General features: G+C 45.5%; 1 protein-coding gene across 5 annotated transcripts in view; it reads right to left on the reverse strand.

Moving 5' to 3' along the window:
- GRIK4 (glutamate ionotropic receptor kainate type subunit 4) overlaps positions 1-12,576 on the reverse strand; it is a 294,856-nt gene that overhangs the window by 73,456 nt on the left and 208,824 nt on the right. For all 5 annotated transcript variants that reach the window (XR_006276691.1, XM_038380428.2, XM_043501059.1 and 2 more), the window contains exon 7: positions 10,849-10,902. Coding sequence is in view for 4 of the 5 variants with exons in the window: in XM_038380428.2 (XP_038236356.1) it covers positions 10,849-10,902 (54 nt within the window). In the remaining variant the exon portion in view is untranslated. The remainder of the gene's footprint in view (positions 1-10,848; positions 10,903-12,576) is intronic.

Genomic DNA, 12,576 nt, shown 5'->3' on the forward strand with positions numbered 1-12,576 from the left:
TTCTGCGTCCCCTTTGCGCGCACAGAATCTCGCTCCTTTGCGAAATTCTTACCATGTTTTTAATAAACCAAGTCACCTGGGGAAGCAAAGTAACAGGGTCGCCTCTCACCCTGGGAAGAATTGCCAGGATTTGTTCTTTTTGATTGCAGTGACACTGAGACCTTGACACACACGAGTGTGTCTTCCCCTACTGATTACTGTAAGGGCTTCATTGAATTGGTAGCCTCCAAACGGTCCTCAAATGCTGCTGCTGCCTGGGTCTAAGATTAAATTATGGGTAGAGCCTTTCCAAGTTCATGGCCATGGAAAACGTGTCACAGACTGTGAAATCTGGTCTCCCCCTCCAGCCCCGGCCCCTGTGAAATCTGCTTTTTGTGTGCTTTTCCCATATGCTATACAGATTTCAAGGGGGAGACCAGCGTTTCTCAAATTGGGGGTCCTGACCCCAAAGGGAGTTGCAGGGGCGGTCACAAGATTATTTTAGGGGGATCATGGTGTTGCCACCCTTACTTCTGCGCTGCTGCCTGTAGAGCTAGGTGGCCAGAGAGCTGCGGCTGCTGACTGAGGGCCCAGCTCTGCAGTCAGCAGTGCAGAAGTAAGGGTGGCAACACCGTACCAGGCCATCCTTACTTCTGCGTTGCTGATGGCAGTGGCTTGGCCTTCAGCGCTGGGCTCCCAGCCAGCAGCCGCCGCTCCCCAGCTGCCCAGCTCCGAAGGCAGCGCCGCCACCAGCAGCAGTGCAGAAGTAAGGATAGCCGTACCGCAACCCCCCCTACAATAACCTTGTGGACCCCCCCACACTCCTTTTTGGGTCAGAGCCCTACAATAATAACACCATGACATTTCAGATTTAAATAGCTGAAATCATGAAATTTACTGTTTTTAAAAGCCTATGACTGTGAAATTGACCAAAATGGACCATGAATTTCATAGGGCCCTAATTATGGGACAGATCCCCAGCAGGCATAAATTAGCCAAATTCCAGTGCCTTCAGTGGAATCACTCTGATCTACCCCAGCTGTGGATCTGGCTCATTGACTTCAGTGGCGCTAGGCTGATTTCCTCCAACTGGGGATCTGCCCTGCGGGGCCAGAACATATTCACCTCTTTCTTTTTGTCTTTCTGTTTGTGTATGTGGGGGAAGGAATGGGGGCCTGGAAGGGTATTTAATAATGGCTCAGATCCTGAATTCCTTACTCCATCTTCATTGAGGCAAAACTCCAATTGATCTCAATAGCAGTTTTGCCCAAGTAAAAGCCGAGTAAGGACCTCAGGATTTGGTCTAACAATTTATACTTTGAAGTTACATAGCAGTTTTTATGCAAGGATCTGAAGGTACTTTACCAACATGGGGCCAGATCCTCAGCTAGTGTAAACTGGAATACCTCTATTGACTTCACTGATGATTTACAACAGCTGAAGTTAATGAAGTGGGGAAATTTCCATTATTAGTATTCCCATTTTAGTGCAAGAGGATGGACTTGATTACTTCTTGAGGTCCCTTCCAGTCCTATGTTTCTGTGATTCTATGCCCCTCTGTAGCAAGGTGTGCTCACCACCATGGTGCCTCCTGGAATTGGCTCTGTCCAGCTCTGGAGTGCCCTCTACGGGTGGTGTCTCACCCGTTGTCTGCTCTGCTGTTTGTGTTGACCACCGGGTAACGTGTCGCTCTCTGGACCACAGTGTCCTCTTCAGGACACTGCCCTCCAGTAGTGCCCACTACTCCATTCTCACCCCCTTCTGGGGGCGGGGGTGGGGGGTAACAGCAGTCCTTTGGCTTGCCCCGGCTCAGTGGCCAACCACAACCCAAAGTTTAGCCCCTCACCTCAGGGGCAAGTTGCAGCCTGTATCGGCCACACTCCTCCGCAGCCAGGTGCAGTGTAAGGGGACAGGGGAGAGAACCCAGGCCTGCTCGCTACTCTCGGTCCTGACCCAGGGACCCTCTAGCGGCAGCCTCTCTCTGCCCTCCTTCTCTCCTCTTGTCTGCCTATCTTCCCTGGGCCACTTCCCCTTTGGCCCTTGTACCTTCTTGACCATTTTTAGCAGGGGCTGCAGCTTGGCAGGTAATGGGCCAAAGCTTTCCTCTGCTCTCCCAAGCCTGACCACCACCGCTCTGTCCAAGGTGCTACCTCCTTATCTCAGGAGCCAGTACTCCTTCCTTACTAGTCAGGGAGAGACTGCCCTCTGCTCTCTGCTGCAGCCTTTATATAGGGCTCAGCCTGGCCCTGACTGGTACCCCACATGTCCTTGCTGATTGGTTGCCGATCTGCGCAGCCTCTCTAGCCTGTTCCAGACCTTTTTCTCATGGAGTGGGGCAGATGCCCCACTACACCCCCACTCCACAATCTATGAAAATGAACAAATGGACACACCAGACACCAATGTAATTACACCAGCCTTTTGTGTGTGGCTACGGGTTGATTTTATGAATGGGACACTTGAATATTGCACAGCTTTGTCCCTTAAGATAGTCAGTCCCTCCTAAACCTGGGGCACCCTTACCAATGAAAGCATGTTAGTCCTCTCCTATGTTAGGTGTAACACCAGGAGAAGACCTGCCTTTGGAATTTGATGCTCTCCCTGCTGTGGATTTTGTTGCCTTCAGGGTCCATAAATGCTGAATTGCTGAGCCTGTTAATCATTTCTAAGTTGCTCTAAAAAGCATATTTATTTGGTCACTAAAGTGTACAGGATTATGCTAAATGCGTTATGGCTTTTTTGAACGGCTCAATTCGCTTACAATATATTGACTGAGTCAATAATGGTATAATAAACCACAAGTAAAAAATCAATTTCCCCAGCAGAAGAAAGTCATTTGAATGATGAATTTTTGCTTTTTCCCCTATGGGTTCATTCAGACATATTGGGTCAATTGAGCATTCTGAGAGTTGTAGTCTTAATGACCTTCAAAAGTAGGGTTTCTTGGGGTCATCATCTTTATTGACAGGTGGATCTCAAAAGTTCCAGAATTTCTAAGCAGAACAGAATCCAAAACTTCCAATCCTTTTCAAAAGTTCATCCAAACACTACAGACCCCTTGAGATCAAAAGCAAGTCCCTGGTGCAACTCCACTGAATTTAATGGAGTCGCACCCAGGACGAATTAGGTCCTTTTGTGTCTGTAGAACTGAGACTTGAAATAGGAGAAGGGGGACTAAGATTTTTCAAAGGCATTAAGGGATTTGGACACCCTCCCCATTAAAATGAATGGGAGTTGTGTCTAAATCTCTGAGTCAGCCTGGAAATTCCCAATCAGGATCTTTTCATCAGGCCCTAAGTCTGGAGAGAAGTGTCTCACTCTGATGGCACCCCGACATTTCTTCTTTGGACCGGGAATGGGAAGTCGTGAGGCCACTGCCAAATTAAACAAATTTGGGGAAACAAGTTAAATACTTTTCAAACCTCAGCAAAATTAAGATCAGATATATTGAACCAGTAAGGGGTACAGAGAGCTTCCTCCATGGGCTGACTCTTCTATAATTGTCCACGAGAAACTTTCTTACACTCTCCTTGGAGACTGGATTGGAGGCACCAATGATGTGATTGGATATGGCAAGCCTCAAGTTCCTCTGCATCCTAAATGATGCTTTGGGCCACTTGTATTTTAACTGAATTGTCATTCTTAATCCCAATGGGTGAAATTCACCCCGGGTCAGAGTGCCGACCCAAGACCCTAACATAGAGAAAAGTTTAAATGGTATAAAGGGCCTTGTACCTGGACCCTTGGCACCGGAATGAACTCCACCCAAATACACGAATTAGAGATTGCCTCTGCAAAATTCAAATTTGGAAGGATGTTTATATCAATTTGGTTCAGGCCCATCATCTTTTTTATTATTTGTATCACAGCAGAGCTAAGTTGCCCCAACTAAGATCAGGGCCCCGTCATGCAAGGCACCGGACAAATGTGTAGCAAGATTCAGTCCTCACCCCAAGGAGTTAACAGCCTAAATAGACATGACAGACAAAGAGTGGGAGGGGAAACAGAGGCAGTGAGAGGTGAAATAACTTGCCCAAAGTCACATAGCAGGTCAGTGACAGATCCAGGAATAAAAATCTAGTCTCTTCACTCCCAGTCCAGTACCCTAATTCACCACACCACTTTATGAGCCTTCAGGAGGCAGGCATGAGATAAACATAAGTGGAGATAAAGTGATTTACAAACTAAAGCTGAAATTTTTTGAATTTGTCTACGGGATTTATCCACTAGATTCCCATTCATTTCTAACTGGGCATCCAAGCCAATTAGGTAGCTATCACAATCTCACCCTTTATATAGAAGAATCTTTTCCCTTCACTGAAAAAACCTTCACAGATTTACGCCAGCTCTGACAATGGAACAAAGCAGCAGTTATCATGGCACAGCAACAGGACACAATACTGTCAGAGAACACAACAACATACAAAGAATATACTGTCTGACTCCAGGCACTGCTAAAATTCCTTCATACCTTCCCTCTTGTACTAGTAATTTTAATAGTTTCAATTATTTCCATCTAATCTCCCTTATAAATATTTTGAAATTTAAATCCAGCCTCGGGTCCATATTTTAAAAAAGGGCAAAACAACAACAAGCTACATGGAATTAATGAGCTACAAAGAATTAATTCCATCATAGGATTTTGAAGACATCCAAAGCCTCTCGTGATCTGCTCTGGTGGTTTCAAATATTTCTAGGGCTAGGACATGCAATTATTTCCTTGCAATTCATGGTAGCTTATCTGCAATTCTATGCATCATCCTTATTATTATTATAAATCAAATGCCACCATGTCTACATTTCCTCCCCCCAAATGGTTATCAAGTCAAGTTTCTCTGCCAAAGAAATTTTTTCAATTAGGAATTTTAGTCGCTATGGACTAGACTGGGACTTGGCCAGCATATCCACATAAGCACTCAGGAAGGAGTAAGGCCTCTCTCCCCTATGTGCCCCTGCAGGAGCTACATGGGTCTGGATGCACACAGATAAATAGGTACTATGTGCCTGCTTACTTTCTGCTCCTGGAACACATGGGTGGTGAGTGATAGGGGGAAGGAGTGGAATTTTATCCCCAGCCAGCCAGCGCAACCAGGTAAGAGAATGGCATCGGCACCTGCTATTGAGTTAGCAGCAACTAGCTACAAGAGGGAAGACAAAGGGGGCATGTGTGTTTGTGTCTCTGAGATGCCATTGCTGTTGGGACCACTCCCAGGACAACGTAGATTACACACCCTCTTAAGAGATGTGCCTAAATGCACAGGCTAGCCCTGTATCTTTCAGAAGCGTGGGAATGTGTGTATGCGTGGGTGTTGTTTGTAAGTATGTGAAGCTGCCATAGGCTCCAGCACTGGGCTTTGGCTCTACTCCCTGTTTTTTCTCTTTTTTACATTTACATGGTCACTTTTCATCCCGGAAGAAATCAAAGTGCTTGGCAAATTTGTACATATGCACAGAGCACCACTGAAATGCCGCCACCTCTGGGTGGATGGTGAAAAACCTAGCAGTGTATAACACCTCATGAGCTAGTGAGGAGAGGGGACAATCTGTACAAGGCTACTGGAGAGGACTTCTACTTACAAAAAAGAGTGCTTCCTGAGAGCCTTAATGTTCCTGGGCCAGCCCAGATGACTATTTTTAAGGCCGCCCTCCTCTCCCTTGACAAGATAGCCACAGACAATTTAAAATTTCCCCCCAGGCTGGGGTGGAGGACAGAGTGTGGTTCAAAAAGACGGAATGGGACCAGGAATCAATAGAGACGTAGGTTCCATTCCTAGCACTATCACTGAGCTGCTCTAGGGCTTCATTTCCCCTCACTGTGCCTCAGTTTCCCCATCTGAAAAGCAGGGATGACAATACCCTCCTTGGAGATCTATGGATGAAAAGTGCTACACAAACTCTCTTTCATTAGATTTATTCTGATTCCTGGCCGAAAGTGTGGCCAAACTCCTCACGATGACAAAGAAAATGTTTACCCCGTGGTTCACTAGAGAAAGCCAATAATGAATTCACAGCTACCCATAAGTTATTCTATAGGTATTCACTTCAGAGCCCTTGCATCCAGCCCTCAGCCTATATGTAAATGCACAAAGGGCTGGAAGATCCCTCTGCCGGAGGTTGGCATTTGCTTTCACATGCCAAGCTTCCTCCCTGCTGAATTGACTAATTAGTAGAGTTTAAGCTCTGTGAATCACTGATCATTATATGTAGCAGCCAGCCTCCCCACTGGAGCCGCTCTGTGTGAAAGCTGTCAAGTCCCAGCAACCTGCCTCCATCCGGTGCCCCAGAGGAGAAAAGAAATAATATAGAGGTGCGTAACTGCCCATTGTTCAGGAAGCTCTTGTTGTAATGAGCTTAATGCCTGGAGATACACCCTCCAGTTCCTCCTGCCTGTGTTTAACTCAGACTCCAACCCCCCCGTCCTTTCTCTTACATCCGACTATTTTCTCCAGCTCCTATTAGTTTCATATCCATGCCTTTAACTACATGTACTGTCAGTTCCTCGTTTGGCAGGTTCTTCCTCCATTTAAACTGTCTTTCTGCCTGCTCTCCCAGAGAGCAGTTCACAGTGATTTTATCTTTTCTATTAGGCAGTGATTGCAAAACCGCAGTGGGTTCATTAGCGGCTTGATAATCCCTCCGGATTTATTAGTTTAAATTGCTCACTTCCATCTCTCATTCCCATTTAAATATTACTAATTTCCTTAAATATCTCTTCCATCTGCCCAGGTTTCGCCCAGCATCACCCTTCTTCTTAATGATCCCTGTCAAAAATCCAGTCAACTCTATGGAGAGCTGGTCTTTTTAACAAAGTGGAAAAATAAACTGGAGTAAATAGATGCTTTTCTTCATTGATCTCAAGCATGGCTCTAGGATTCTCTTCTTTCTAACCTATCGCTCTAAACTGGGTTAGAGAAACTGGCTTCAGTTGAAAACTTCAGATCCAGATCAAGAGTCAAAACCTGAACTGCCCCTCATGCAAATTCAGAGGTGTTCTTCATTTTTTGTATTGTGGTAGCCCACAGGAGTTCCAGTCACAGACCAGGACCCCATTGTGCTAGGCACTGTACAGACACAGATAATTTATTATTTGTATCATGGTAACATCTACAAGCCCCAGTCAAGCATCAGGTCCCAACTGTGCTAGGAGACAAGTAACAAAGTCAACAATCTCATCCCGAGAGAGCTACATGATTTAGTTGGGGTTGGTCCTGCTTTGAGCAGGGAGTTGGACTAGATGACCTCCTGAGGTCTCTTCCAAACCTAATCTTCTATGATTCTATGTCACAGGATGTGATAGGTGAATGAGACAGATACACTGGGTGGGGATGATATGAGGGGTTTGATTTAGGCCCATCTCTACTGAATATTACCATGGACCATTGCATACAGCAGGGCTCACATCAAGAACCGCTTAACATACACAATTTGGGGGTGTAGACTTCCATAACAATAGCTCTGGTAATAATATATTGCACTTTCTCTCAGGGAACCTCAGGGTGCTTATAAACACTAATAAATTAAGCCTCACAACACATCCTATGAGGCAGGAATTATTCTCCCCATTTACAGATGGAGAAACTGAGGCACATAGCTGTTAAAGAGACGTGCCCAAGATCACACACAAAGTCACTGAAAGAGCTAGGAATAGAAACCCAGGCTTGTGCTCTAACTATTTGGCAACACAGCTTCTGTTAGAAATAGTGAGGATGAGTTTATGTTTAATCGGGTTGCATACTAGTTGTGGGAGAACTAGATCTACTAGGAAATTTTAATCCCTTAGTACAGCATTGGAACAGTATTAGCTTTTGGAACCAGACAGTCTAGAATTCAGTAGATTTCACAATGGCCTGAAGAGTTAACTCATGAGAATGGGGAATCAATGGAATCAACTGAGCTGGGTGGGGGGTTTCCCTGGTCGTCTTCATTCTGGCTTGGGTTCCCTACAACCAAGAACTAACTCTGGATCTCAGTCCTCTGAAACCAACTGGATTTGCTGGGGTTAAGAATTAATCAGCTTGTTACCCTCCTGTAGTGAGGGCACAGTAGGGCTGATTCGCTCCATCCTGGCAGTCTGTAGGATTGACAGACAACCCACAGTCCAACTAGATTTAACATCCAGGCCAACTTGTGGCAACGGGATGAGCTTCTTGGCCGCTCTGTGATGGGAACACAAGCGGGTCGTTCTTTTTCACATTTGCCATACCCTGGCTTCCTGGGACACAGGTTACTTGGAATGACAGACCACACAGGGATGATACCTGCACACACAATCCAACCCCATTTTTGTTGGGGTCTTGAGGCTCAGGCAGCTCTCAGCCTTGATATAGGAGCAGCCCAACAGGGCCTCCTCTGCCTGGCAATCATATCTAGACTGAGGACTGTCTCACAACACCTCCTGCTCCTTACCCATTAGATGGAGCTATAGGAGAAGCAGAGGCCCCCCCTCTTATAGAGCTGGTACTTTACACCCAGTACTGATAACAGACTAAGTGATAATCCCAGATCTTGGGAATCAGATGTGCTGATACCAGTTGGCATCGAAAGCAAAATACAATGGTTGTCAGCAGGGACCAGGAACCAAATGATACTGACCGGGATTAAGAGCCAGCCCTACTGATGCTCAAGAGCACTGGGAACTAACTGAGCCTGATGCCCATCAGGCCTCAGAACCAACTGGGGTTGGGGGACTGATAGTTGTTGGGTTTGAGAAACAATTAAAACACCCATTGTTGGGATTGGAGACTGATAGGAATGATAATTCTTGGAACGGGGACACAATTGCATCAGCTTGTTTGGATTAGGAACTAAGGGGAAGAGTCAGGAGCCGGGACTATCTCTCACTGCGTGTATGTACAGCACCTAGCACAATATGGCTCTGATCTTCTTCAAGTCATCTTGGTGTGATGATACATAAAAGAATGCTCACTGGAAGGAGGAACCCTTGGACTAGAAATCACAATATGGAACCACCACCACCAGAATATAAAGTAACCCGACATTTGAGGATCCTAGCAGCTTGGGCTCTGCACTCAAGATTTATGTTACCGGCTGAGCTCTAGTAGGGCTTTTTTACTACTCACCCAGTTGCCAGTCATTTATATTAAATTAATTAGGACTAGGACCAAATGGACTAGTCCACAGTGGAACGGTATTGACTAAGGTTAGGAACGATGGAGTGGACTCTGAGCATGAACTGGAATTATATTAGCGCAGGGAGGGAGACTGTGTGGAATTTCTCTCTTTCTGACACCTCCTTTCACACTCCAGCTCTTCACATCACTCCCCCCTTGCTCTCAGTGTTGTCACCCATCCATTTCATTCTCTCTCTCCTACGTTTGGATCACCCTTCCTACACTCTTGGCTCCATCTGTTTCCGTCTGTCTCCCACCCAAATACATAGACACACAGCACGCTTCAGCTCTCGACTTTCCTGGCACTCATGCACCCAGGCATAAATATTCATAGAAATTATAGAATCAGAGAATCATATGGGCTGGAAGGCACCTCCAGTTAATCATCTGGTCCATCCCCCTGCATCAAGATAGGATAGATTTCATTATCCCTAAATCATCCCTACTTGATAGGTGTCTGGGCTCTTCTGAGCTATCCCGCACCCTGCTTGGCAGCTTGTTTTCAAGACCCGCTAGAGGGTAGAGCATTTTAGCCTGGCTTACCCCCTGCATTTACTTAAACCCACTGCCTCTTATTTAGCACAGTGCATGGGAATCTAGCCACATGATGTCCATTAGTGATAACAGGAGCTGTGAAGCTAACTCCAATCAGCCACGTTACAAAATATACCCTCTCCACCTGTTGCATTCACACAATCCCCTTCTTGTCTCACACATGCATTCCATCTCCCTCTCCTCATAATGCACACAGTCACTCCCCCTTGTAACACACAGACATATGTCTGAAATCCCTCTCTGTGTGTGACTCTGCAGCCCTCTCTCTGGCTACTGCAACAGCCTGCTCCCCTTTCGCCCAAGCTAGAGCTTCACGTGGCGTGAACTGGGATGGTGATATGGCTCTGGGCTGACTTCCGCCAGTTGAGAATCCAACCCAAATTTGTTACGGAGTATTTCCGCCTCAGGAAAACGTGGTTGATTTGGTTTGGTTTGGTTTTTTTAGATTTGCCATCTTTTTTTTTTTAATTTAATTTCCATCCTTGAGAATCGCAGATGGGCCAATGGAAAGTTTCTTTAAGGGATGGTTTAACTTTCAGCTCTGAGTTTACGCTACCAAAGCCTGTGGCTGCATTTAAAGCCTGCAGCCTTTACTCACACAAGAAGTCCTTGTTCATGCAAGTAGTCACACTGGGTAAGTAGGTGTTGCAGGATCAGTTGATTAGAGTCTCATCCAAAGCCCATTGAAATCAGCGCAAAGGCTCCCATTATCTTCTAAGGCTTTGGATCAGGTCCTTCGATTAGGACCTAAGCTGTAAATTATGCTTTTACCTACCCCTAACACCTCTTTATCCCAGCTCATCCAGGGGAGGAGGGATGGTCTTGTGGTTAGAGCCCAGCTTTCCCCATCAGGAAATCAGGTGTCTCTGTTACTGGTTCTAAAGAGCCGTACGTCTCAGTGTATGGAGTATGAGAGCCCCCTTAGTGTTTGTGTCTATGGACTGATGGTGCCTGTTTCCCATTCTACAGAATCGGTGCCACTGGTGTATTAAGCCTTTTTCACTGCACACACGTCAGAGCAAGGTCTTGGTTTAGATCTCCCCAGCATCTCTCCCCAACTTTATAAATCCTCCTCCACCCCCCTGAGCTTGTGGTTCCACCAAACACCACCAAGACGGAGCAGGGGTGCTGCCATTAACATGACACTAAATGCAGGGGAGAGGAGCTGAGAAAACAGTCTTACCAGATTAGTGAAGATATACGTGTAATAGGCTGACGCCATTCCCAGTTCAGCTGCCTGTGAAGGAGAGGAAAGGAGATTAGGCTGGAGTGTGACATTCTTCCATCTCAGCAGCAGTACTGGGGGAGCCTGTATCAGATTTTCTTTTCATATCTATCACTTTGCATGAAGGACTCTGTTGTCCTTTTAAAAGCCATAAAGGGTAGCACTCAGAAGCACCGTTTGGCCTATTAAAATAAAGACGGGGATCTACTTTTTCAGAGGGGCTAAGCAGTTGCAGCTCCCACTGAAGTTAATGGAAGTTGCAGGTTATTATGAAGTATTACTTAGTTCTATTTCAGTAGTGCCTATGGACCCAAACTGGCCCCATTGTATAAACAAACAACCCAAAGATGTATTGATTTTTTTAAATCCCAGATCATTTTGACCATCTAATTCAACCTCATGCATAATGAAGGACAGAGGATTCCTCCTTACATCTAGCTCTAACCCAGGATTTAGACAATTCATCACAGGTGAATAAAGACAAAGGGAACCAGGAAGGAAGACATAACAATCGAAATAGGACCATTTGCATAAACTACTAGTAAGAATGGTTTTAACAGTCCCCAGTTGCCAGATGACGTGTTGAAGATTAAACCCAGATTGTGGTCTTTACAAGATTCAATTCTAATATCAGGGCTGGTCTACACACAGAGTTGGTACCAGTGTAACTATATTGGCAAGGGAGGTAAGTTTTAAAAAAAAAATCATGATATTTCTACTGGTACAACCCCTAATGTAGACACAGTTATACCAGTATAAAAAGTGCCTTGTACCAGTACAGCATATTTCCGTTCCCATATGGAACAGAATCTTTATACTGGCATTACTGTATCCACACTAGGTGGGATTGCATGAGGTTAGCTATATCAGTAGAGTTAAAGCAGTACAATTTGTGTGCACGGACAATCTGTAAGGGAAGGAATAGACAGCAATGTATTGTTGGGTAAAGTAAAGAGGCACTGCTGAAAAATAATTCTGGTGGCACTTTTCATCCTCTTGTATCAGGTGGCTTGGTTCCCCTGTCAGTTTCACTCCTCTTCCAGTTTCAGTTAAATCCATTATTTGTTCTGCACTGTAATGGTCCAACCATTGAATGTGAATTTGCAATGTGCAGATCATCCCAAATTATTTTTGGGGAGCTCCTCCACTTCCCTTATTTTATCTGCCCCCCAGCTGGAGGTTGATGGTGTCAGGAAGTGGGGGGATGAAACAGATACAAACGAGGTGGAGCTCTTGGCCTCACTAACCAGCAATAGGTAAAGATTCAAAGCAAGGCAGACAATGCTGCTCCCTGCCTTCACCATGGAGGAGCCCTCACTGCTTTTCCCACTCCCCTTTCTCAGACAGATGCCTGTGATCAAAGAAACAGCAATGTAGGGCCGGAAGGGACCTCAAGAGATTATCTAGCGTACCCCGCTGTGCTAAAGCAGGATTAATTATACCTACACTATTCATGACATGTGTTTGTTTCACGAGTACTTAAAAATCTCCAGTGACGGGGATTCCACAACCTCCCTGGGAAGCCTATTCCAGAGCTTAACTACCCTTAGAATTAGAAAGTTTTTCCTACTATCTAATCTAAATCTTCCTTGCTGCAGATCACGCCAATTACATCTGGTCCTACTCTCAGTGGACCTGGAGGACAATTAATCACCATCCTTTTTATAACAGCCCTTCACATATTTG

This window comes from Dermochelys coriacea, chromosome 22 (genome assembly GCF_009764565.3).
Source record: "Dermochelys coriacea isolate rDerCor1 chromosome 22, rDerCor1.pri.v4, whole genome shotgun sequence".
Lineage (NCBI taxonomy): Eukaryota > Metazoa > Chordata > Testudines > Dermochelyidae > Dermochelys > Dermochelys coriacea.